This window comes from Apium graveolens, unplaced genomic scaffold (genome assembly GCF_009905375.1).
Source record: "Apium graveolens cultivar Ventura unplaced genomic scaffold, ASM990537v1 ctg8395, whole genome shotgun sequence".
NCBI classification, from domain to species: Eukaryota; Viridiplantae; Streptophyta; class Magnoliopsida; order Apiales; family Apiaceae; genus Apium; species Apium graveolens.
Genome location: NW_027421141.1, coordinates 70,492 through 96,641, shown reverse-complemented (window position 1 = coordinate 96,641; position 26,150 = coordinate 70,492). Strand labels below are relative to the sequence as shown.

Sequence of the window (26,150 nt, the reverse complement as noted above, 5' to 3'; positions counted from 1 at the left end):
AATTTTTTTAATGTTATGTACAATGTAGCTTAACTGCAATATAAACCAAATATTTTTAAATATCATGTAATTTTGGATAGTAAGAGATAGTATATCCAAAAATAAATTATTTTAGGAGTAAGGGGCACATTTTTTTTACAAAAAGGATGAGGAGAAATATTAAACAAGTAGTAATATATGAATATTGTTGTTTAATGTATGGGGGTATTAAAGTATGGCCAAGTCTTTTAATGGTCATATATACACGGAAATGGTGATAACTTATGTAAGATTTTATGATGGCATTGTTGTTTAATCATAGAAACTTTCTTGTTATTGTCGAGAGAATACATAAATAAAAAATTATACAACTTTAGTCTTTAAAACATGTTAGATGCATCTATCATCTAAATCAGAGAACACAATCTTTTGATCTTTGTATGTAAGCTGAAGGATGCTACTGAGTACTTATTAGGAGATTATGAGGAGAGGAAAATGTGAAGTTGTTAGGCTTAGAGCATCGGCTCACGAATACATCAAGAGATATGCTCATTATTATGAAAGGTGGGCTTTAAATGAAAAGTCAAGAGAGAAACCATTAGCAGATCTAAGCCACATATAAAATAAGAAACTTCAGAAACTTGAGAAAAAAATTGTCAGCAAGAATACCTAAGCTTTGTTAGGGAAGCTTGGGAGCAGATTTTTGAATAAAGGCGAGTGTTAAAATGAACTTATATTTATGGATATTTTATGCCACCAGAAGCATGTACGAAAGCAAAACTATTTGAGTAAGCACAAGGTGAGGCTGAGGTGGCTTTAGAAAGGCTACATGATTACGTAGAAAATAAGCTGCAAAAATACTTTAAAGATGAGGCTAGCTGAGAAGAATTCAATAAAAAAATTCGTAAGGAGCTTATAAACTTAACTAAGGTAACTCAAAGATATTTTTCGAACTTTCTCAAGGGATTAGAAAATGGCCTATTTGAAGTTGATGTTACTCTAGTGAAAGAAAAACATGTCCAATTGACAGATGCCTGACAGTGTCAACACTGTACTACCCTAAATGATTGTGACCATAACATATGCGAAGGGTGCTTGGTGCGTAAAGAGGGTTAAAACAGAGACACCATTCAAGAATTTCGAGGTAAGAGTTTTTTAAGGCAACGAGATAAAAAAAATCTTATTTTTCATGTCAGCTTAATTTAAGAGATTTAGTAAGTAGTTTCTAGTGCTTTGTTTGTAAATGAACTGGTTTTGTTTTTACCTTAAATTTTCATATTACTTAGATTTTGCTTTCCTTATGTTAGACAATTCCTGTATTTTGATGTTTGTTTGATTGGAATGTGAATGTAGTAAAATTTCTATAAAGAAATTTTAAGTCTTCTACATGTCATATGAAAGTGGAAAACTACTTATAGACTTATAGTATTATGCGATAAGCTGGGAAATGAAAAAACAAATTAAAATAGTCGGGAAAATAGGGAATTCTGAGAATTGAACTTGGAACCTCTCACTCCCTAAGCGAGAACCATACAACTAGACCAAATGCCATCATGGGTGCAAACCAAAAAATATTTAGAACATCTCTATCACCCCCAAAAGTTGAACAAGTAAGAAAAAAAGATTTGAAGAATCCCATTATCTAGTTTTTGTAAATATTATTGTAAATTACAATTGAATATAGACATTAAGACATTGATTTTTGATGAGGAGCCGGAGAGCTGCAAACGTCCATCACATCTCGAACCACAAATGGATTAAGCTACCAATCCACTTTGAACACGTTCATTTAATACAAACAGAAACATTCTCAGACTACAAATGTCCAATTCCCTGCTCAAATTCAAATTATTAGACATGTAAATGAGGATATACCATTATTACATATTTGTAAAGTCTTAAATGAAACCCATCAATTTTGTATTCTTTTTTATTATTAAATTTCATATCCAGACTCATTAGAAAAGACAGACATAATTCAAAGTAGAAAGGAACATAGGAAAAACAGAAAGGAATATACTGGATGTTGTTAAACAAAGTGAAGAATCTATAAACATAATGTTATACAATTTATGCATTTAGCACATATATGTGCTTCTTTGATGTTTCAACCAATTTTTTTACAGAATATTGTACACGGACCATAAGTATAAATTGATCTTGATCACTTCCATAGATTACACTAAAGGCTAGAGCAAGAGTGAACCAGTGTAGTTTATGCAGACTGCTTCTCCATTAGTTCCATCACAACACTTGCAAATCAATCCCAGTTTTCCTTTGAGTTACCTCCTCTATTCATCGTATCATTATTCATTTTACTAAGAGAGGACCATCAAATGACTTTAATTAAACTGAATTTCTAAATTACAAGTCATTATATTTATGGGGTTTACTTACACGCATATCACCATCATGAAGTAGAAACTTCAATCCCCTGCAACTCCCAGTGTTATTTAGTATTAGACACCCGAGTTCATTCTAATATGTTAAACAGGTGGATAATTGATTTGAGAAATTCTCATTTGACATGTAGTCATAATAAACTAGCATTTTCAAATAGTAGTTTATAACACTCCTATACCACATTTGAATGTTGTCAAGTTATATTTTTTAGTATAATAAGTAAAACTCTTTACCCGTAGTCCACAATTACATATCAAATGAAAATTTATAAAACCCCTTAGATACACATTAGCGGATTAGAATGGAATTACGGGTGGGAGATACCACATTGCATATAGGCAACAAGGAGATTAGATGATTTTCGAAAGACCTCTTCATCAAATGAAAAATCGATTAAAAAAAGTAATTAATAGCTACATTAACAAAATTAGGTAATTATTTTATGTTGGAGGGAATTAATTTTGTAGCAAACAACATTAATTTGGCAGCGAATATTTTTCTAGTTGTCTTTCCTTTTTAGACGATTATTGGACAAACTATTTTGAAGTATTCATTATGGTTTCTCTTGTAATTAAATAGAACTGTACTTTCATCATACCACTTTGTTTCTAACTATTAGGTGTGGCCCGGGGGTCAAGCGTATTAGGATCTAAAATATTATTGTAAATTACAATTGAATATAGACATTAAGAAATTGATTTTTGATGAGGAGCCGAAGAGCTGCAAACGTCCATCACATCTCGAACCACAAATGGATTAAGCTACCAATCCACTTCGAACACGTTCATTTAATACAAATAGAGACATCCTCAGACTACACATGTCCAATTCCCTCCTCATAATTCAAATTATTATACATGTAAATGGCGACATACCATTATTACATACTTGTAAAGTCTTAAATGAAACCCATTAATTTCGTATTTTTTTATTATTAAATTTCATATCCAGACTCGTTAGAAAATGCAGACATAATTCAAAACAGAAATGAACATAGGAAAAAATAGAAAGGAATATACCGGATGCTGTTAAACAAAGTGAAGAATCTATAAACATGATGTTATACAATTTATTCATCCGGTCACATATATGTGCTTCTTTGAACTTTCAACCAATTTTTTAGAGAATATTGTACACGAACCATAAGTATAAATTGATCATGGTCGCTTCCATGGATTACACTAAAGGCTAGAGCAAGAGTGAACCGGTGTAGTTTATGCAGACTGTTTCTCCATTAGTTCCATCACAACACTTGCAAATCAATCCCAGTTTTCCTTTGAGTTACCTCATCTATTCATCGTATCATTATTCATTTTACTAAGAGAGGACCATCAAATGAATTTAATTAAACTGAATTTCTAAATTACAAGTCATTATATTTATCGGGTTTACTTACACACATTACACGCATACCACCATCATGAAGTAGAAACTTCAATCCCGTGCAGCTCCCAGTGTTTAGTATTAGACACCCGAGTTCATTCTAATATGTTAGATGCCTGGATATTTGATTTGAGAATTTCTCATTTGCCATGTAGTCATATTAAACTAGCATTTTCAAATAGTAGTTTGTAACACTCCTATACCACATTTGAATGTTGTCAAGTTATATTTTTTAGTATCAAAAGTAAAACTCATTACTCATTAACCGTGTGAGATCCACATAGCATATAGGCAACAAGGAGATTAAATGATTTTTCAAAGACCTCTTCATCAAATCGATTGTAACAAAAGTACTTAATAGCTACATTAACAAAATTAGCTAATTATTTTCTACCATTGATACATATTTATATTAGAAACTAAAGTATGATAAATCTTCATTTAAATATTTGAATTTGATATAGTGATGTATCACCCCTACCCCACTATTACATTCACCAATGAATATAAACATACATGATTAAAATTGATAAACAGACAGATAAAAATTATGGTAAAAAGACTTTGCAATCCCATCTCACATATGGTTAAGAATCAGATTAGCTCATGTTTCCAAATTATTGAAACAACTCATTGCATTCACAAATCCTCAATAATATATCTAACCAATAATATAAAAGAAAATTGTATCACTAATTTTCTTGAATTAATATGCATTTCTATTTCTCTGAATACAACGGTTAAAAAACAAAATCTATATAATCTAAGGATTGTTCATGAAACATCATCATCTTAAAAAAATTAATTTCAATATAATGATGTACCATGAACATCCTCAATTTATATGGATTTGATAAACTATAACACATTTTTGTTAACAAATTTAAATATTTTTACACTATCATTATATGAGAGATCTTCTTACTATCATTCTATACAAGAATACATAAAAAAAGGGCACTCTATGATTTGTAATTTTTGTATGAGGAACATAGATTGTGTATGTATTTATAGTAGAATAGAGGCATACGAAAAAATAAGTCAATAACATTACCATTGATTTCAAAGTATAAACGTATGTTTAACGCTGGATAACATCCAGGAAATACAAATTTCATAAATACTCATTTAATTTGTGAAATCTGTATACAGCTGGAAAAAATAAAGTACAATTTTTTACATATATTTATATAATATAGTTGGACTTTTTTCATCAAAAAAAATAAAAAAATGAAAGACACATTTTTATTAAATAATATGCAATTTTAATTGATGAGAGGTAATATATTTAAAAATAAATTATTTGAATACAATGCACAATGCACAATATACTTTTTTTTAATGTTATGTACAATGTAACTTAACAACAATATAAAAAACATTTTTAAATATTATGCAATTTTGGATAGTAAGAGATAGTATATCCAAAAATAAATATTTTAGTAGTAAGGCGCACATTTTTTTTACAAAAACCATAAGTACAAAATATTAAATAAATAGTAATATATGAATATGTATATTTATTGATAATATTTTTAAAGTGAAACAATGATTTTTAGATTATTAAGATATATGGATACTCATGATTTGTTCGGGGTTCACCAAAAGGACATATGGGCTTTTTTCAAACTCGATGTCAGTAATGGAAGGGTAAATGACTAATTGTTAATTAGCTCAATACAATATTATTTTAATCTCTTTAGAAATAAATTGAATAGACCTCTAAGTTTGCAAAGTTGTTTAATTAAAACTTGAATATCTTTTTTTTCACAAACAAAATGAAGAATTCATTAAAACATTGAACCCCAGCCTGACAAACCCCAGAACTATTTGTAGTTCTTGCACATTTTTGGCTATGGTTGCTTAATTACTTACCGGAAATGAAATTAGACTTTGCGAGGGAGTTTTTGTTAACTTTGTGATTGCATTAGACTTTGACATGTTTAGAATTTAAATTGGAAGCCGAACATGGCTGAAAACTGAAAAATCAGAATTTGGTTATTCTGGAAGTACAAACTTACGACAGTTGTTTATCACATATTCCATCGTAAGTTACTAATTTACGACGTATAGTTGTCTCGTAAATTTGTGTTTTATTTTATCAAAGATGGATCTTGTAAGAAAACATAAAACGTTTCCTCCGTCGTAAGTAACTAACATACGACATTATTATTCGTCGTATGTTGATAACTTACGACGGAATATTCCGTCGTAAGTAGATTTATTATTTTATTGAGAATGTGGGCCCTGCTTCCCAACTTCCGAGGCAATTTTATTTTGTGACGAAAAATTGAACTTACTACTCGAGCAAAAACTACAATTTTTTCCCGTCTTAAATGCCTCAATACGATGATTTTAGTTCAAAAAAACCGTCGTAAACGGCCTTATTTCTTGTAGTGATATTCTAGCTAGAAAACTGAAAATGTGTTGTATTGTGCTGCTGGTGGCACTTTTTTGTTGCCAAAGTAGTCCAATTAAGTTCACATTCTTTGTTTATCATTATTTTTTCCTCTTATTTGATTACTTGTTGATATTATATTTATGTATATTGGTATAGGTACGAGCCCTTACTCGAAATTGACTAAAGAAAAATCCGCTGCACTTTCGCAGGGTAATAAACTTCGTTAGGAATTGGTGAGAATAACAACTCAACTAAGATTTCTAACCTTTAATGTATCCGTTCTATAGGCTATCTTCATGCAATACCTTTATGTAATCGGAGGAAATGCAATCTCAAATTATAGGAGATTACTTAAAGATGATGTTAGAGGTGTTGCAGCGGCACTAAATGGGACAGTTTTTTTTTTTTTCTAACAAGTGCGTTGGGTTAACTGTAAGTCACTTTCTGGTTGATGTTTACTTTCTAATTTTTGATGATGTGAGCAATACATTTTCCCAGCCGTGTATGTCGGGGTTTTCTACTTATATCATTTGGTTTGATATAAGTAGTCTTCTAATATATATGATTTTCTTTTAATTTTGGCTGTAAATGATTTCATTTACAATGTTATTTATAAGTTCACATTCATAATTGCAGATACAAGGTAAGTATTATCTTAGAAACTAATCCCCTTGGTGAGGGAGCTAAGTGGCGTCAACTTATGGGCAGGAGATATATTCTCCATTTTTATTAGCTTTCACTGAACATGTGAGATATATATAAATATATCATGTTCTACCTTTTTACAATATCTATGCAATTAATTGATGATTTCACATGTATGCAGGATTGGAGATACAGATCTCCTGTGAACAGTTAAAGTTTGCATGCTTAGTATATTTGATTATTTCAGTGCCCTGTGGATTTGGAACTATGCTTTTAGGTGTTGCATTTTTTGCACAATACCAGAGAGCCACCCTCATCTCCTTCAGATTCTTGATACTACCAAGTATGCATAAATAGTCTGATTACTCCCTAACTTACTAAATATGTGCAATTAGTCTGATTACTCCTTAACTACTTGATTATGTTTTTGTTATGAATCAGATTTCTTGCGAGGATAGATATTTATAAGAAAAGGCGGTGAGACAGAGAAAAATGATTAAGGGCTTGAACTTCTTAGCATCTTCCCTCTCATCAAGCTTTGATTAGTAATTGTTTTTTTTATTTGACTTGCTAGGGTTTTGTATTCATTTAGGTAATTAAAATTTACCTTTGTTTCTGTTTATTTTTTCTGTCGAGTTGGGTAATTGAGTTGAGTTGAGTTGTGTACTAATTGTTAAGGAGTTTTCACCGATTGGGTGTTTGAATTGGGTTCGAATGTGCCCTATTTGGAATATCTTTTGCAGGTCAGAGTTGTTTAAGTACTTTCATATTGAAGCTATTGGTTATCAGGGCGTTCATCAGCTATCAAGGAGGTTTGTTTCTTCTGTATTTTCATTTTTTTGTTTCTATCTGTGCGTGCGTGTTTATTTATGACTCTATGTTGTTTGATTGGATTTGATTTTAATATTGTTAGAAGTAATGTGTTTTTTAAAGACGTAGTTATCCTATATATAAATCTACTTTTAATGTCCACGAAAATGAAACACTTCTTTCCCTGGTGGTTATGTAACTCACCAGCCACAACCTTGTAGTATATAAGGTTGTTATCTAATGAAATAACATATACTCTTCCAGTACCTTTTTCTCTTATATAATTCATGATATATTTAACAAATTGGTATCAAAGCTAGATTCGATTAGAAACTGGGCGTAAACAACAGCAGTAGGCGGAAACAAACAAGTCAACAATGGCTGCAACAAATCGAGGTGTGAATATTCAACAACCTACAATGCCCATTTTTAATGGTGAAAACTATGATTATTGGAGTTTGAAGATGAAAACACTTTTCCAATCTCAAGACTTGTGGGATTTAGTGAAAAGTGGATATGATGAACCAGCAAATGTAACAAATGCTCAGAAGGAGGCCTTAAAAGAGACTAAAAAGAAAGATGCAAAAGCCCTCTTCTTTATTCAACAAGCTATATCAGAGAGCTTGTTTCCCAGAATTATGAAGGTTGTAACGGCAAAGAAGCTTCAGAAGTTTTGCAAGAAGAATTCCAAGGAAATTCCAAGGTAAGATCTATTAAGCTACAAACCCTCAGGAGAGATTTTGAGAACTTGAAGATGAATGAGTCTGAAAGTTTAAAGGATTATTATTCAAAATTAAATGAAATTGTCAATCAAATGGCTTTGTACGGTGAAGTGGTTACCGATAAGAAAGTTGTTGAAAAAATTCTGATTAGCTTGACTGATACAATATGATGCTATGGTGTCCATTATTGAAGAAACCAAAGATATTAACACATTAAAATCTGGTGAGTTGATGGCATCATTACAGTCCCATGAACAAAGATTGATGAGACACTCCGAAAAATCCATTGAAAGTGCTTTGCAATGTAAGCTCAACTTAAACAAAAAGGAATCACCGTCTCAGAGTTATAATGGAGGAGTATCATCAAGAGGTGGCATGTTCAATAGAGGAAGAGGAAGAGGCCAAAGAGGAAGAGGAAAAAGTAATTATAACAGATGTTTAGGTGATGCAAGTGAAACAAACAAGTGTGAAATATGCAAACGAAGTAGCCATACGGAGAAGGATTGCTGGTTCATAGGGAAGCCTCAATGTCATCATTGTAAGAAATTTGGACATTTGCAAAAAGATTGCAGGTTCAAAAATCAGCAGCAAGTGAATGTATCTGAAGAAAAAGAAGATGGATATGCAGTCTTTTATGCAAATTGTCAGGTCACAAAAGAGAAAAGTAGAACTACTTGGTTATTGGACAGCGGGTGTAGCAATCACATGACCGGAGACATCACAATATTTACAAAGATTGATAAAAGTATTACCGCTGAAGTGAAAATGGGAAATGGCATATTGGTTCAGGCAAGAGGCAAAAGTACGATATGTATTCAAACAAAGATGGCATACGATACATTAATGATGTTTTATTAATCCCTGATTTAGATCAAAATCTACTTAGTGTTGGTCAGCTCATAGAAAATGGATATGCTGCTTATTTTGAGGATGATACTTGCACAATTTATGACAAAAATTAAGGCAGAAAATTGGTTGCAAAAATACAGATGAAAAGGCGCAGAAGTTTTCAGCTAATGTTCAATTATGATGCTGATTTGGCCATAAAAGCACACCTGAAAGATGAATCCTTGCTTTGGCATAAAAGGCTTGAACACATACATTCTCAAGGGCTGAAGGAACTGAAAAATATGGTGTATGGGGTGCCTCAAGTTGAAGATAACAATGAAGTGTGTGAAGGGTGTGCCATGGGAAAGCACCATAGAAATTCTTTTCCAAGAGGAGGATCGTGGAGAGCTGGGGGACTGCTGGAGCTTGTTCACACTGACGTGTGTGGACCAATGAGGACTCCTTCACTTGCTGAAAATAGGTACTTTGTTTTATTTATTGATGATTACTCAAGAATGACGTGGGTTTATTTTATGAAATATAAGTCTGAGGTCTTTAGCATTTTCAAAAAATTCAAGAAATTTGTAGAAAACAAAGTGGTTGTTACATAAAAGTTTTGAGAAGTGATAGGGGTAAAGAATATACCTCTAGAGAATTTGATAAATTTTGTGAAGATGAAGGAATTGATAGACAACTCACGGTTGGTTACTCACCTCAACAAAATGGAGTTTCTGAAAGAAAGAACCAAACTGTAGTGAATATGGCCAAATCAATGTTAGAGGAGAAAGGGTTTCCAAATTCATTCTGGGCTGAAGCAATTCATACTACTGTGTACTTAATTAACAGATGTCCAACTAAGGCAGTTAAAGAAATGACTCCATTAGAAGCATGGTGCAGAAAAAAGCCTTCAGTAAGCCATTTAAAGATATTTGGTTGTATTTGCTATGCACATATTCCGAAAGAAAAAAGACATAAACTGGAAGACACGAGTGAAAAATGCATTCTTCTTGGTTACAGCTCAAAATCAAAAGGATATAGGTTGTATAGTTTAAAGAAGAAATCAATAATCATAAGTAAAGATGTGTTGTTTGATGAAGGAGCTAGCTGGAATTGGGAGAAAGAAGCATGTCAAAATCAAACTATTACATTTGAAGCAGAAGCTCTAAATGAAGACAAAAATAATGATCAGTCATCACCAACATCATCACCATCTGATCCATCTTCACCTACTGATCCATCATCACCTTCAAGTGATAGTGCAAGATCGTCAAGTTCAGGAAGTACTCCGCTGAAAATGTGGTCTCTTGCTGATATTTATGAGTCGTGTAATTTTTGCATGACTGAACGAACGAGTTTTGAGGATGCAATTAGAGAAGATGTTTGGAAGAAGGCAATGGAAGAGGAGTTTTACATGATTGAAAAAAATAAGACATGGCAACTCGTTGAAAGACCGAAAAATAAAGAGGTTGTGGGCGTGAAGCCACTACAAGGAAAAAGGCTAAATTCGACCGAAAAAAATCGGTCGAATTTAGCTTAATTCGATCGCGCGCGGTCGAATTTAGTTAATTTCGACTGATTTTGAATCGGTTGTAATAAAGAGAGTCGGATTTAGAAGTCCGGTCATATTTAACTAAATTCGACCGCTTAATTACGACAGGAAAATTACAACCGTTTAAATACGACCGAAAGAATTCGACCAAGGGCGGTCGATTTTTATTTTTGACTAAAATTTTGAATATACCGGCGAAATAATTAAATTTTATGAAAATATTTGAAAGTCCCACCCAATAATTAAATTCAACCATATATGGTCAAAGATACAGTTCTAAATTCAATGTCATTCGGTCAAATTAAAGAACACCAGCTTTAAAAAAAATGCCGGAATTTGGAATTTCCAAAATCCGGTGAGTCTTCCCACCTTCTGGCAGCCCAAATTCAATCCAAAACCCCAGGCTGGTTTTTCAGCTTATCACACTCAAAATTGATTCGAAAATCTAATATTCATATATAACTTACAAACAAAATAACCAACAATTAACTAATTCCGGCCAAAAAAAAGCGAACGCCGATTAAACGAAAAAAATGAATTTCACGAGAACTCTACCGAAGGCAATAACCTTAATGTAAACTATTACCAAACCGCACATGAAGCATTGAATCGGAGCAATACAGTCAAAACATCATGAACAAGCTAGAAAAGGAAATAACTCAAAGGTAGTGGAGATTTTCCGGCGAGCATGGAAACTCAACAATAAATTACAAAAATTTCTTACACACTCATTATTCAACGAGCAACCGATTCATGACTGCACAATACATGAACAAACAACCTAAAATTAAGTAAAAAATCTTAATTCAAATTAAATGAAGAAAATGGAAATAACGACATCGATTCAGAAGTAACAAAGAACTTCGATTTAAAAATGCAATTACCATCAATTAAGGGCCTCGATTTTGAAGAACACCAGGAACAGGCCTTCGATTCAGAACATGTTTTCTGTTTCTTTCCTTAAAAGAAGCAGGGGAAGAGTGGTTTATAATTGTGGGTCGAGTTTTGGTAAGAGATAAATGGTAGCGAGGCAGTAGCCCTCTCTCTTTCTCGCCGCCTCCCTTTCTCTGTCTTTCCGCTGTCAATTTTATAAGCACTGACACTGAGTATGGTTTATGACGAATATATAAATAAACCCTAGTCCCCTGTTTTTTCTAATTGATAAGCTTGGGCTCGGCTTTACAATTTTCTAATTTCATCTATCACAAAATTATTTCGGCCCATTAACTATTAATTAAGTAAATGTCATACAAAATATAAGAATAATCAAAATTATAAATATATGTACGATTGTATTACTTTAAAAGAATTATAAACTATAATCATATATCTATATCCTAAATATTAAATTTATAATCCTAAATTATATATTCAACCATATAATCTACTTTAGTGTAGCGACTAAGAATAATTTTGTTACACAACATAAATTATCCCTAAACTAATGCAACAAATTGACGAAATTTGAAGATTCTGATCATACAACATAATTATTTTTTTCAAGAACTAAAATTTAACATTTGAATAATTTTTATTCTCTCCTATTGACATATTTTTTAATATATTTACTAACCTTTAAATAATTTAAAAAAGAAGTTCAAAATATAGTATGAAAAAATAAAATAACTAAATATAATAATATATAAACATGTGATATAATTTATATAAGATTTAATAACCAAAATAAATATAAATTTAAAAAATAAAATCTAATTTAAAATATTAATTAAATTGAAAAAAATAAAGATATTCTTATTAGTGATATAACCTCAGGTTCCAATCAAAATAATTATATTTGGTTTGTCATTTTAAAAGTCAAGTATCAGTTTGACTAGTACAACTAACTAATATTTAGTCCGGAATTGGTGTTTTGATTTTTTTAAAAATACTTTTCATCGATACAACTATATGGATGTCAAGATATATATATATATATATATTAATTAGTGATATAACTAAAATTTCATATCAAAATAATTTTATTTGGTTTGCCAATTTAAAAGTCAAACATCAGTTTGAATAGTCCAACTATCTAGTGTTTAGTCTAGATTTGGTGTTTCGATTTTTTTTTAAAAAAATATTGATCCAACCATATGGATGTCAATAGATATCTATTAGTGATATAATCAAAGTTTTAAATTAAAATAATTTTATTTGATTTATCAATTTAAAAGTCAAACATCAGTTTTAATAGTCCAACTACCGAGTGTTTAGTCCTGGATTGGTGTTTAAATTTTTTAAAAAATAGTTTTTATCGATGTAATATTTTTTACTCGCATTCTCATTATAATTTTTTAAAATTAATATGATAGAAGTAAAACCTCTATACATTAATATCGCTGAGACCGATAAAATATATAATTATAGAGAGGTCATTTTTTTAATAAAAATTGACATAAATTTCGAATTTCAAAAATATGAAACAAATAAAAGAAATTTGAAAATGATTTTAAGATCCAATTGTATGGATGTTAATTTATATACATATTAGTTTTATAACAATATTTTAATATCAAAATAATTTTATTTGGTTGTCATTTTAAGAGTTAGACATCAGTTTGACTTGTATAGCTAACTAGTCTTTAGTCCTGAACTGGTGTTTCGATTCATTTGAAAATATTTTTCATCGATCCAACCATATTGATATGAATATATATATATATATATATATTAGTGATATAACCAAAGTTTTAGATCAAAATAAATTTATTTGGATTGCCATTTTACCGGTCAAACATTAGTTTGACTAGTACAGATTACTAATGTTCAGTCCTAAATTGGTGTTTTGAATTTTTTAAAAATATTTTTCATCGATCCAACCATATGGATGTTAATAGATATATATATTAGTAATAAGACCAAATTTTCATATCAAAATAATTTTATTTGGTTGCCATTTTAACAGTTAGTCATCAGTTTGACTAGTACAACTAACTAGTGTTTATTCCTGAAGTGGTGTTTCGATTTATTTAAAAATATTCTTTCATTGATCCAACCGTATGGATATTAATAGATTTATAAATTAGTGATATACCTAAATTTTTAAATCAAAATAAGTTTATTTGGATTGCCATTTTACCAGTCAAACATCATTTTGACTAGTACATATAACTAGTATTCGGTCCTAAATCGGTGTTTCGATTTTTTGGAAAATATTTTTCATCGATCCAACCGTATGGATGTCAATAAATATATATATTAGTAATATAACCAAAGTTTCAGATCAACATAAATTTATTGTGATTGCCATTTTACCAGTCAAACATCATTTTAAATAGTACATATAACTAGTGTTCGATCCTAAATTGGTATTTTGAATTTTTTAAAAATATTTTTTATCGATCCAAACATATGAATGTCAACAGATATATATATATATATATATATATATATATATATATATATATGGTGATATAACCAAATTTTCAGATCAAAATAATTTTATTTGGTTGCCATTTTAACAGTTAGGCATCAGTTTAACTCGTACATCTAACTAGTGTTTAGTCCTGAATTGGCGTTTTGATTTATTTAAAAATATTTTTTAATGATCCAACCATATGGATCTTAATAAATTTATAAATTAGTGATATAACCAAAGTTTTAGATCAAAATAAATTTATTTGGATTGCCATTTTACTAGTCAAACATCATTTTGACTAGTACATATAACGAGTGTTCGGTCCTAAATCAAGCATCAATTTTATTTTTATCAAATAAAGAAATTAGAAAATTCTTTTAGTGCACAAATTATTTTTTCAAGAATTAAATTTTTTTATTTGGATAACATTTATTCTCTCCCATATTCATAATTTCAAAATATTCACTAACATTTAAATAAGTTTTTTAATAAAAAAATAAATTTTAACAAATTCTAAATACAACCGAATTCCATTGAAATATAGTTTCAAAAAGGGCGGAAAATTTCCCTCACTTTTTTCAAAAATTTAAAAAGTATGGGTAAATTTCCCGCCATTTTTAAATATAAAATTTGACTGAAATCGGTTGAATTTAGGAGTGTCAAATAAATTAGTTTTCGGGAAAATTCCCTCCACTTTTTTTTAGGGCTAAATTCGACCGAAAAAAAATTTGGTCGAATTTAGGGGTTAAATTCGACCGGTATAGTTTCGACCATTTTAATTTCAACCGTTTTCAGTTAAAATTGGTTGTAAATACGACCGTTTAAATACGACCGTTTGAATTCGACCGAGGCCGGTCGAATTTAGCCCTGTCTAAGGGATTTGACCTCCTGCGGTCGAATTTAACCCCGGTCGAATTTAAATCAGTTGTATTTAACCTTGTTTTCTTGTAGTGAGTGGATTTATAGAATAAAGCACAAGTCAGATGGTTCTTGGTTAAAAAATAAAGCACGTCTAGTGGCCAAAGGATATTCACAACATAAAGGAGTTGATTACCTTGAAACATTTGCACCAGTAGCTCGAAAAGACACAATCAGAACCCTCATTGCTCTTGCAGCTCAAAAAGGATGGAAATTATATCAACTTGACGTGAAATCAGCCTTCTTGAACGGAGATTTAGAAGAGGAAATCTATGTAGATCAGCCAGATGGTTTTGTCATTAAAGGACAAGAAGGAAAAATTTACAAGTTGAAAAAGGCGTTGTACGGGTTAAAGCAGGCACCTCGTCCATGGTATACCTATATCGACAACTACTTCCTGGAAAATGGATTTGTCAAAAGTAAGAGTGAGCCAACTCTCAATGTGAAGAAGCAAGGTATGTCAATTCTTATCGTTGCAATTTATGTGGATGATCTGATTTTTACTAGCAATGATGAGCATATGATAAATCAGTTCAAAAGTGATATGATGAAGAAGTATGAAATGAGTGATATGGGACTGCTACACCATTTTCTTGGGATTGAGATCCACCAACAAGGTGATGGAGTGTTTATTTGTCAGCAGAAATACGCTGAAATGATGTTAAAAAGGTTTAATATGTATGGTTGCAAAGCAATGGCAACACCTCTCGGAGCAAATGAAAAATTGATGAAAGATGACGGTGGAAGAAAAGTAGACATGACTTTGTATGGAAGCATTGTTGGAAGTTTAATGTATCTTACGGCAACTAGGCCGGACATTATGTTTGCTTCTAGTTTGTTGTCCAGATATATGCAAGATCCTAGCGAGGTTCACCTTGGAGCAGCCAAACGAGTTCTTCGTTACATAAAAGGAACTGTGGCATATGGAATCAAATATTTTAAAGGTGAAGAGCTAAAATTAATTAGTTTTTATGACAGTGATTGGGCAGGTTCCATAGATGACATGAAGAGCACAACAGGCTTTGTGTTTTCATTTGATTCAGGAGCATTTTCATGGCAATCAAAGAAGCAAGATTCAGTTGCACAGTCATCCGCAGAAGCTGCGTACGTAGCTGCTGCCCTGGCAACATCGCAAGCTATTTGGTTAAGAAGAATTCTGGAGGATATTGATGAAAGGCAAAGAAATGCAACAGAGATGCTATGTGACAATAAGTCAGCCATATCTATGGCAAAGAATCCTATCTATAATAGTCGTACAAGGCACATTGCTGTGAAACATCACTTCATTCGTGAGAAGATCGAGGAAAATGAGATAAAATTAGTCTATTGCAAGTCTGAGCAGCAAGTTGCTGATATATTCACAAAACACTTCCAAAAGAGAAGTTTCAGATGTTGCGTAATCTGCTGGGAGTTCAGGAACAACACATTAGGAGGGAGTGTTAGAAGTAATGTGTTTTTTAAAGACGTAGTTATCCTATCCTATATAAATCTGCTTTTAATAGCCAGGAAAATGAAACACTTATTTCCCTGGTGGTTATGTAACTCAACAGCCACAACCTTGTAGTATATAAGGTTGTTATCTAATGAAATAACATATACTCTTCCAGTACCTTTTTCTCTTATATAATTCATGATATGTTTAACAAATACAATATCTGAGACACTCTAATGCTTTTGACTAGAATATCATAATATATCGACTCTGAACATTGGAGTTTCTCTTAGTTTCTTTTGTTTAGAACAGTTTAGGAGAAAACTTCCATGTCTCCGTCAATTATAAATTTTGTAGCTATATTCATTTTGAAAGCATAATTATTTTCCTTCAGCCATACTTTTATCTGAGGCAAACCATAAGCTATCACTCATATGAGTTTATTTAAGGTTTCAAAATTGAATTTCAAACTTATTTAATCTACTCCGTAGTGTATGAGCTTTGTCCTTACCGTTATCTCTTTATCTTTTTTCATTATAAAGGGAAATCGAAACACAATGCCTGTTTCAAGAGTTTCCCAACAATCCCCTCATGGGGCTGCTCGGGGTCAGGTTTGACTATGTCTTACCTACTCAGAATTAAATAAAATATGTTTATACAAGCTGTACCATTTTAGTTTAATTATATGGAGTAAAGTAACTGTAATATATATTAATAATTAACAGGCTGATGACATTCACAATAAAGAGCTATCTCAGAAGACGGGTCACCCTGAGGAGAAGGTAGAGCTGATATTTTGTTGAATTGTATTCATGTGACTTGTTTATAAACTTAACATACCTCTGATTCTTGGAAACAAAAATAATATTAGAGCATATAAAGAAGCCTATATACACTAATTCAAATCTATGTTAACGAATTAAATAAAATATGTTTATAAAGCTGTACCATTTTAGTCTAATTATATGGAGTAAAGTAAGTGTAATATATATTAATAATTAACAGGCTGATGACATTCACAATAAAGAGTCAGAAGACGGGTCAGCCTGAGGAGAAGGTAGAGCTGATATTTTGCTGAATTGTATTCATGTGACTTGTTTATAAACTTAACATACCTCTGATTCTTGGAAACAAAAATAATATTAGAGCATGTAAAGAAGCCTATATACACTAATTCAAATCTATGTTAAGGAATTAAATAAAATATGTTTATACAAGCTCTACCATTTTAGTTTAATTATATGGAGTAAAGTAAGTGTAATATATATTAATAATTAACAGGCTGATGGCATTCACAATAAAGAGCTATCTCAGAAGACGGGTCAGCCTGAGGAGAAGGTACAGCTGATATTTTGCTGAATTGTATTCATGTGACTTGTTTATAAACTTAACATACCTCTAATTCTTGGAAATAAAAATAATATTAGAGCATATAAAGAAGCCTATATACACTAATTCAAATCTATGTTAAAGCATAATATGGGCCACCTAGACACTTCATTTTGTATAAAGTTGTAACTAATATCTTTATAATGTTTATATTACACATTACACAATTATGTTGCACAAACTTTATCTAGCAACTATTGTGCAACTAAAGTGAATTTGATAGATTGTTATGGACATAGAATCTTATTATATAATTTTCCATTATTATATAATTTTCCATATGTAAATAAGATTGCTGCATTGCTCCTTTATTCGTGCTAGTCTCACTGTGTTGGTAAGTAGTATATTAACTACAGTTGTCTGTACATATAATTCTTATTAAAATAGGAAAAGAAGAAAATCTATTTATGCTAAGCTTAATCTGATTTTAAGTTTCAAGCATATATGTTGGAAATGTAAAACTGATCTGGTTTCAATGCTTATGAGTCCTGAATAAGTTCTTTAGCCTGGAATTATTATTTTTTTTTGTCAGTTTTAGCTTGAAATTGTTGGTTACTTTAGTTTAGCATCTTTTTATTTTTTTATTTTTTATAATGTTTTTTCTGGTCGTTAATTTTATCTTCACTTAGTTTTCATACCAATTTCTCAGGTTTATAATATGATGGTAACAATGGTATCAAAAAATATTCCCTGTATGGAAAATAGTTCTAACAATAGGAAAATAGTTATCTCAAGTTATTTCTTTTTTGTTCTTAGAACTGAGGTAACTGTTTACCATGTCTTATTGGCTATGCTTTATTGGTTCTCTATTTGGATGGATAACTACAACTCGTTGACACCAGTAGCTACTAAGTCCAGTCCTCACTTTGGTGCGCATTTGGTCATTATAGATTTAATTGCAATCTTTTAGTGATGAACTTGTTCCCAAATCATAATGCATTTCTTGTCTAAGGATCTGATGAAAGCTAACTGTACTAGATTTACCCTTGGTTATAAGATATAGCTTTATTTGATACACTACAACAAAATAGGCCAATTACGATGGCCAGCTTACGACGGAATAAAGTGCGCTCCCAACTTATGACGAAAAAAAGTAAAACGTCGTAGTTATTTATGACGAAACACAAAACCGTCGTAAGTTTAGTATTTTATTAATAGAAATTTTCACGGCACGATTAAACAAAAATGAAAATTATTTGAAGTTGCGACGATTTAAACATTTCGTCGTAAGTTAATTATTTTTATTAAAATTTGAACTTGAAATTGAAAAAAAAAAAATTAATTAAAATTTACAACAAAATATGTGCGATGGAAAAAATCGGATCGTGGTAAGTTATCAAAGAGGGAAATTTAACTTTTTTCCCAAATTTTTGGCGGGGAAAATATTGAACATCCAATTTACGACGGAAATTAAAATTCTTCGTAAGTTAATCAAGATGGAAATTTAACTTTTTCCCTAAAATTTTGGCGGTAAATTTGACTTTTCTCAATTTTTTGCAAATAATAATTTATGACGGGTTCTGTCGTAAATTAGCATATGATTTTTTATAATTTCAATTTTTAAGAAATATTATTTCATGATCCAACCATATTAATGTCAGCATTTATTTGTTTGGGTGACATTTCAGGAATTTCAGTAAAAAATTAAATATTTTGAAAAAATAATTTAATATGAAACATTGATTATATCACTAATATATATATATATATATATATAATCATCCATATGGTTGGATCGTTCAAAAATATTTTTAAAATAATTGTAACACCAATTTAGGAACAAACACTAGTTAACAGTACTAGTCCAACTCATGCTTCACTAGTAAATTGGCAAATTAGATAAAATTATTTTGACATTTAATTTTTGTAATATCACTAATATATATCAATTGAAATCCATATAGTTGTATCGTTCAAAAATATTTTTAAAATAATCGAAACACCAATTTAGAATTAAACACTAGTTAGGTGTACTAGTTAAACTAATGCTTGACTGTTAAAATGGCAAACTAACTAAAATTATTTTGATATTAAATTTTGGTTATATCACTAATATATATATCTATTGACATTCATACAGTTGGATCATGCAAAAATATTTTTAAAATAATCGAAACATCAACTCAAGATTAAACACTAGTTAGTTATATTAGTCAAACTCATGTTTGACTGTTAAAATGGAAAACCAAATAAAATTATTTTGATATGAAATTTTGGGTATATAACTAATATATATATCTATTTACATCCATATGGTTGGATCGTTCAAAAATATTTTTAAAATAATCGAAACACTAATTCAGGATTAAACACTAGTTAGTTGTACTAGACAAACTCATGTTTGACTGTTAAAATGACAAACCAACTAAAATTATTTTGATATTAAATTTTGATTATATAACTAATATATATATCTATTGACATCCATACGGTTGGAACGTTCAAAAATATTTTTAAAATAATCGAAACATCAACTCAGGATTAAACACTAGTTAGCTATACTAGTCAAACTCATGTTTGACTGTTAATATCGCAAACCAAATAAAATTATTTTGATATGAAATTTTGGGTATATCACTAATATATATATCTATTTACATCCATACGGCTCGATCGTTCAAAAATATTTTTTAAATAATCGAAACACCAATTCTAGATGAAACACTAGTTAGCTATACTAGTCAAACTCATACTTGACTGTGAAAATGGCAAACACAATAAAATAATTTTAATATGAAATTTTGGGTATATCACTAATATATATATATATATAAATCTATTTACATCCATACGGTTGGATCGTTGAAAAATATATTTAAAATTATCGAAACAACAATTCAGGACTAAACACTAATTAGCTGTATTAGTCAAACTCATGTTTAACTGTTAAAATGACAAACCAAGTAAAATTATTTTGATATGAAATTTTGGGTATATCACTAATATATATATATATATATATATTTATTTACATCCCTCTAGTTGGATCGTTGAAAAATATTTTTAAAATTATCACAACACCAATTCAGGATTAAACAGTAGATAGTTGTACTAGTCAAACTGATGCTTGACCGTTAAAATGACAAATCAAATAAAAATATTTTGATACAAAATTTTGGTTATATTACTAGTATATATATCTATTGACATCCATATGGTTGGATCGTTGAAAAATAATTTTTTTTTTTTTGACGTAATGCTGGAGATTTTATTAACTTAACAAATCCTTCTCAATACATTCTTTAACACTGATAGGCACAGACCACCTATTCAGTCTACGACCTGATAATAAATATGATTCTCTAGCAATCTGATGGGCCACCATATTTGCAGACCGTTTCACAAATAACAATTCCACATTGTTTAGACGACGCATAATATTCCGGCATTCCAAAATAATTATGCCATAGCGAGACCTCATCGGAGCATTGCTTCTGATTGCCTGAACCACACTCAGAAAATCCGACTGCAAAATAACACTCGGCCACTTCATTTGCTCAATCCAGCTCAAAGCCTCTTTCACTCCCATGGCTTCTGCTAAACCAGGATCTGTCAACTCTGTATGAACTACTGCTTTTGCTTCGATGAGAGCTCCCTCCGAATCCCTTGCAACTATGCCAAAACCAATCTCTTCTCTGTCTTCGAAAATGGCAGCATCAACTGAAACCTTAACTATTTTTAAATTAATCAAAACACAAATTCAGGATTAAACACCAGTTAGTTGTACAAGTTAAACTGATGGAGCATATTTTAAAATTTTATATATAATTTTCTGAAAAGCGTTATTAATCATTTATTTTAAAAATGTCCTCCTTTAATTACCGAAGATTAGTTATTTAAAATTTTAAAATTGTCTAAAGATGGCAAAACTTTTAGAATTTTGGTTTTGTTTTAACCTAATTTTAAAATATCTTTTATAGAGTTATAGTTAATCGAATAAGTAATCACCATGTTAAAATAATATTCTTTTAAGGTCATGGAGATATTATATTTTTACCCTCAATAAAATAATATGTTCGTTATAACAATATTTTCCCCCTATCATTTTAAATACTTTTAAATGTTATAAAATGTTATGAATATATATGCCTACTAATATAATTATCATAAAGTCATATCTCTTAAAATTTTAAATGAACAAAATTAAGAATTTAATTTAATTTTTTTTAAAAAAAATTGTAATATTAAAAAAAATCTAGGTAATCCGTGCGGGTTTTAAGCTAGTATATATAATTTATTAAAACATTAAACAAAGAAAACAATGTGAAGTCGACCATATTGGAACAAAATAGAAAATAGGGTTGAGTCGAGCTTGAGACCTAAATTTTAAGTCTCTGGCCGCCGATTCAATGGCTTGCTGCTTGCAAAGTATATTGAAGATTCAACCGCTGTTATATATATCAAAGATTTAATCGCTGTTAAGTCTAGTTCGATTTTCTTCTAAAGTATCAAAGATTCCAAGATCCAACCGGTATCATTGATTCATTTTTCATTAAATAATCAGTATTTTGTCTCAGTACTTTGTACTTTGTTCAATTAGAGGCAAGTTTCTTTATTTATATACAGTAATTTGTAATTACTTAATTACTTAATTTGTCTCTGTACTTAATAGTTTATTGTTGATGTTACTTAATTTGTCTCTGTACTTAATACTTTATTGTTGATGTTGAGAAGGGTTCCGATTCTGATTCATATTTATATGGGTCTGATATTGAGAAAAAAGTCTAAAGTTATTGATGCCAAGAAGGCGATAGAAAAGCTACAGGCAAATGATGAAATGCTGATAAACATTAAGGAACAAGATGATGACTTTAGATTGCTCACACCTCAGGTTATTGTTTTTAACTTGAAAATATTATAATTGGTTGGAGTAGTTTTATTTATTGTTCATTTAGTATATTTTTATCATTTGTTTTTTGAAATTAGGAACTGCAAGAAGAGGCTCAGCAACCTCCTGATCATCCTGGTCTGTACTGAAACTGGACAACCGGTACTCTCAACTCTGTACTCATTTGTTCTGTACTCTCATAAATTTGCATTTGTGGGCATTGATGTATTACAATAAAAGAAATGCAGGCATCACTAATTATCTATTTTAAACCTATTGTATTATTAATGGAAACCGAATATATAGTATCATCTTTTCTGTGTTGTCTGTTTATATGAATAAAAGAAAGTGGTTGTGCTAAATGAGCGATTTGCCTGGTTTGTATTTAGGATACCACCATTCATATGAATTTCATTACAACATTGTGCGTGCAACCAAAACAATTATCTATGTGAAATTATTTAAAATTAAGTTCAGCAATTACAGAGGCAAAATGTTGTTGTTAAGCAGAGGTATGTGAAATTATGTATATACATTTTGAGCTTGTCACAATGAAATAGAAAGTTTAATACAAATGCAGTGGTGCTGATTGTTAGTCACAAGTTTAATATCAAAGTATAAGTCCTAAATAGCAATCCCCAACAATAATTATATTTTCAGTTATTACGATTTTTACCTTCTAGTCAAATTTTGTTGATGTTTTCACTTGGTCAATAATGTAATTATACCTTATTATACAATTCTTTATTATGAAATATCTGGATCTCGTATTCTAGTCCTCGATTCTGTCTTAAATTCCAAATAATTCCCTATATGTCAATCCCCTCACAGACCTCAAACTTACTCGCAGTTCGAGCGAAGGCTGTCATGGAAACCTCGATATCGTGCCTCTCAGAGTTCACATTCGTCGTAATTCTGACAACAAAGAGATTGTTGTCGCACTTAAAAAAGTTGAAAATGTAAAAAATGCTGATAAGGAAAATACGGAACTGAATATCGGGCCAGTAGCCGTGGCTAAAAAGGTGTCTACCGAGAAGTTTCATAAGAAGCCTAGAGCCTTGAAGCCAACTTCATTTTAACTGTGTATGCAAATGAATGAACCTGAATTTATACTTGGATCAAGAAGTATGAAGCCTGCTGATTCAGAGCACTCGAGTTCGTTGAAGATTTGGGATTATTCGGATTCTGAGTCTGCTCCGGCTTCTTCCTGGTCTACTATTCCCAATAGGTTTTTAAATCTTTTTGTATGAAATTATTGATGAATTAATTAAATTTGATTTGTTGTGGAAATGTTAAGTACATTCAAATCTCGCCTAATTTGATTTGTTGTGGAAATGTTGTGGAAATGTTAAGTACATTCATATTCTAACATAATTTTTTTTGTCATTTATATTTAACCTGGATAAATTAATAAAATTATCCGGTCTGATGCTATTTAAATTGATCATCTATTCCTGTTTTGCAGGACATTGTTGTGCAGGCCTTTGCCAGTGGACATTGGGAGGTGCACTTGTGTGGTTGTGAAAGAAAAATGTGTAGAAGGACTACATGGGGGCAGTTTGTACACCGTTTAAACTAATGTAAGGTTTCCGTGTTTTACGACATTTCACTTTCTTGTTTTCTCCAAGTTTAACTCTTATAATAATGTTAATCGTATTGGGATGTTATATAGTAATTGAGGTTTCTTAGTTGATTATTCATGTTTGTTAGTGTTGCCTTGGAGTAGGTTTTGCACTATAAATTACATTATAATAGCGTTATAGTGTTGGGTTGTAGTTGCTCTAATTTATTACAAGTATTAACAACTAACCATTGTCAATAATTAATATGTCATGCTGCATAATGTTTGTTTCACGTTTGAAATATTTGATTCTTATAATAGTGTTAATTATATTGGGATGTTTGACTTAGTTTTTATATAATAATTAAGGTTTCTTAGTTGATGTTTCGTGTTTGCGACCTGGATTATAATTTATTAAGCTTTAGTAAAACATAACCATTGTCAGTATGTTATGCTGCAATATGTTTGTTTTGCCATTTGAATATTTAGATTGTACCTCATAGTAGTTAGAATTGTCTTGCAACACAACTTAGTTTGAGAATTCATTCTCATTCCAACTTTGCTTTCATTCCCAAACACTTCACTAAATTAATGGATGTATCGCTAAGCAGTCCCTATTTTATGATTTGTACTCATTTGATCATACTTGTAATAATACCTTGAACAAGTATATTTCGAGGAGATTATAAAAATACTGCCTTATCACTAGGCATTGTGATCTCATAGATAGGAACTGAGAAATGGTTATAATTTGGCACACATGTTGATATTGGAAATCAGAGCAAACAAGTTCACAGTCTGCTGATTATAATCAGGTGAGATAAACATGACCTTAGTGAAATTTGTTTGATATGTCCTGTGATTTGATTCAGTTCACAGTAGTCATTCTATGTAATCAACCATTTAGATGTTGTTTGGGAGCATTTAGAATTACATGTACTCTGACACAATCCTTGAAAAGGTTAGTATTTGACTCTTTAATGGATTATCTCAGGAGGGTCATGGAAGACAATCGAAAATTTGCAGTGGCTCGCCACAAGAGGCATAATGGAAGATCTGAGTTTATAGTTGCTTAATCAACAAAGGGGATTTTAGGTCCTGGTGATGATAGTTTTATGGGAAGTGTCACTTCTAACCTCATAGGTTCCAAGTACTATGCTGTTGAAGAACTGGTTGATTGAAAATTATGGGTTCCAGCCACATGCCGTGTCAGAGCTCAATGAAAAGAGTTTCTGGAAGATGTTTGATACTGGGCTTTATGAGCAGTATGTGAGGAAGTATGGAGCTATTTCATGAGTGTGTACTCCAAGTGTAAGAAATGTAGGAAGATTGAGAAAGAGGTTCAGGAAGCCGAGCAAGCCCATCTTGAGAGCGCTTATGCAGAAGTAGACATATCAGTAGATTAATTTTTATGTAGGTTTTCTCGCTAAATCATATAAGATGTGTCTCTGCTTTTATCATTTACTATTCATCCAATGTTTGTAGTTCTTGCACATTTTTTGCTATAGTTGCTTAATTACTTACCGGAAATGAAATTAGACTTTACCAGGGAGTTTTTGTTAACTTTGTGATTGCATTAGACTTTGACATGTTTAGAATTTAAATTGGAAGCCGAACATGGCTGGAAACTGATAAATCAGAATTTGGCTATTCTGGAAATACAATCTTACGACGGTTGTTTATCACATATTCCGTCGTAAGTTACTAATTTAGATAGAAGACCATACCGCCAGTGCTCTTCCTATCTTCTGCATCTCCTGCCAGATAGCCGTCTGAGTACCCAATTACAATATTATTCTCTTCATCACTAGTATAAATCAAGCCAAAATCCATCATTCCTTTCACATATCGTAAGACACATTTTGCAGCATTCAAATGCATCACCGTAGGTTTTTCCATAAACCTACTTATAACACCAACAAAATAGGCCAAGTCAGGACTAGT

General features: G+C 30.9%; 2 protein-coding genes and 2 long non-coding RNA genes across 4 annotated transcripts; 2 read left to right on the top strand and 2 right to left on the bottom strand.

Moving 5' to 3' along the window:
* Window positions 1-8,517: 8,517 nt before the first annotated feature.
* Window positions 8,518-9,305, top strand: LOC141704901 (uncharacterized). Its single transcript, XM_074508052.1, has 2 exons — window positions 8,518-9,145; window positions 9,214-9,305. The coding sequence occupies exons 1-2, from the start codon at window positions 8,518-8,520 to the stop codon at window positions 9,303-9,305; spliced, it is 720 nt and encodes a 239-aa protein (XP_074364153.1).
* Window positions 9,306-11,302: 1,997 nt separating this feature from the next.
* Window positions 11,303-11,858, bottom strand: LOC141704902 (uncharacterized). Its single transcript, XR_012568118.1, has 2 exons — window positions 11,605-11,858; window positions 11,303-11,477 (listed from the first exon to the last, which is right to left on the bottom strand). It is a non-coding gene; the product is annotated as an uncharacterized LOC141704902 (long non-coding RNA).
* Window positions 11,859-21,028: 9,170 nt separating this feature from the next.
* LOC141704900 (uncharacterized) lies at window positions 21,029-21,768 on the bottom strand. Its single transcript, XM_074508051.1, has 2 exons — window positions 21,714-21,768; window positions 21,029-21,489 (listed from the first exon to the last, which is right to left on the bottom strand). The coding sequence occupies exons 1-2, from the start codon at window positions 21,766-21,768 to the stop codon at window positions 21,029-21,031; spliced, it is 516 nt and encodes a 171-aa protein (XP_074364152.1).
* A 343-nt stretch (window positions 21,769-22,111) lies between these two features.
* On the top strand, window positions 22,112-25,735 carry LOC141704903 (uncharacterized). The gene is made up of 5 exons (XR_012568119.1): window positions 22,112-22,648; window positions 22,744-22,807; window positions 23,496-23,873; window positions 24,111-24,225; window positions 25,201-25,735. It is a non-coding gene; the product is annotated as an uncharacterized LOC141704903 (long non-coding RNA).
* Window positions 25,736-26,150: the final 415 nt, after the last annotated feature.

Bases quoted from the DNA above. Each gene is read 5' to 3' on its own strand.
- LOC141704901 (XM_074508052.1), top strand. From the start codon at position 8,518: ATGGTGTCCATTATTGAAGAAACCAAAGATATTAACACATTAAAATCT. The intron at 9,146-9,213 runs GTACGATATGTA...TCCCTGATTTAG, and splicing joins GGTTCAGGCAAGAGGCAAAA to ATCAAAATCTACTTAGTGTT.
- LOC141704900 (XM_074508051.1), bottom strand. From the start codon at position 21,768: ATGGTGATTACTTATTCGATTAACTATAACTCTATAAAAGATATTTTA. The intron at 21,490-21,713 runs GTTAAAACAAAA...ATTTAAAAATAG, and splicing joins AAAAGATATTTTAAAATTAG to TTAAGGTTTCAGTTGATGCT.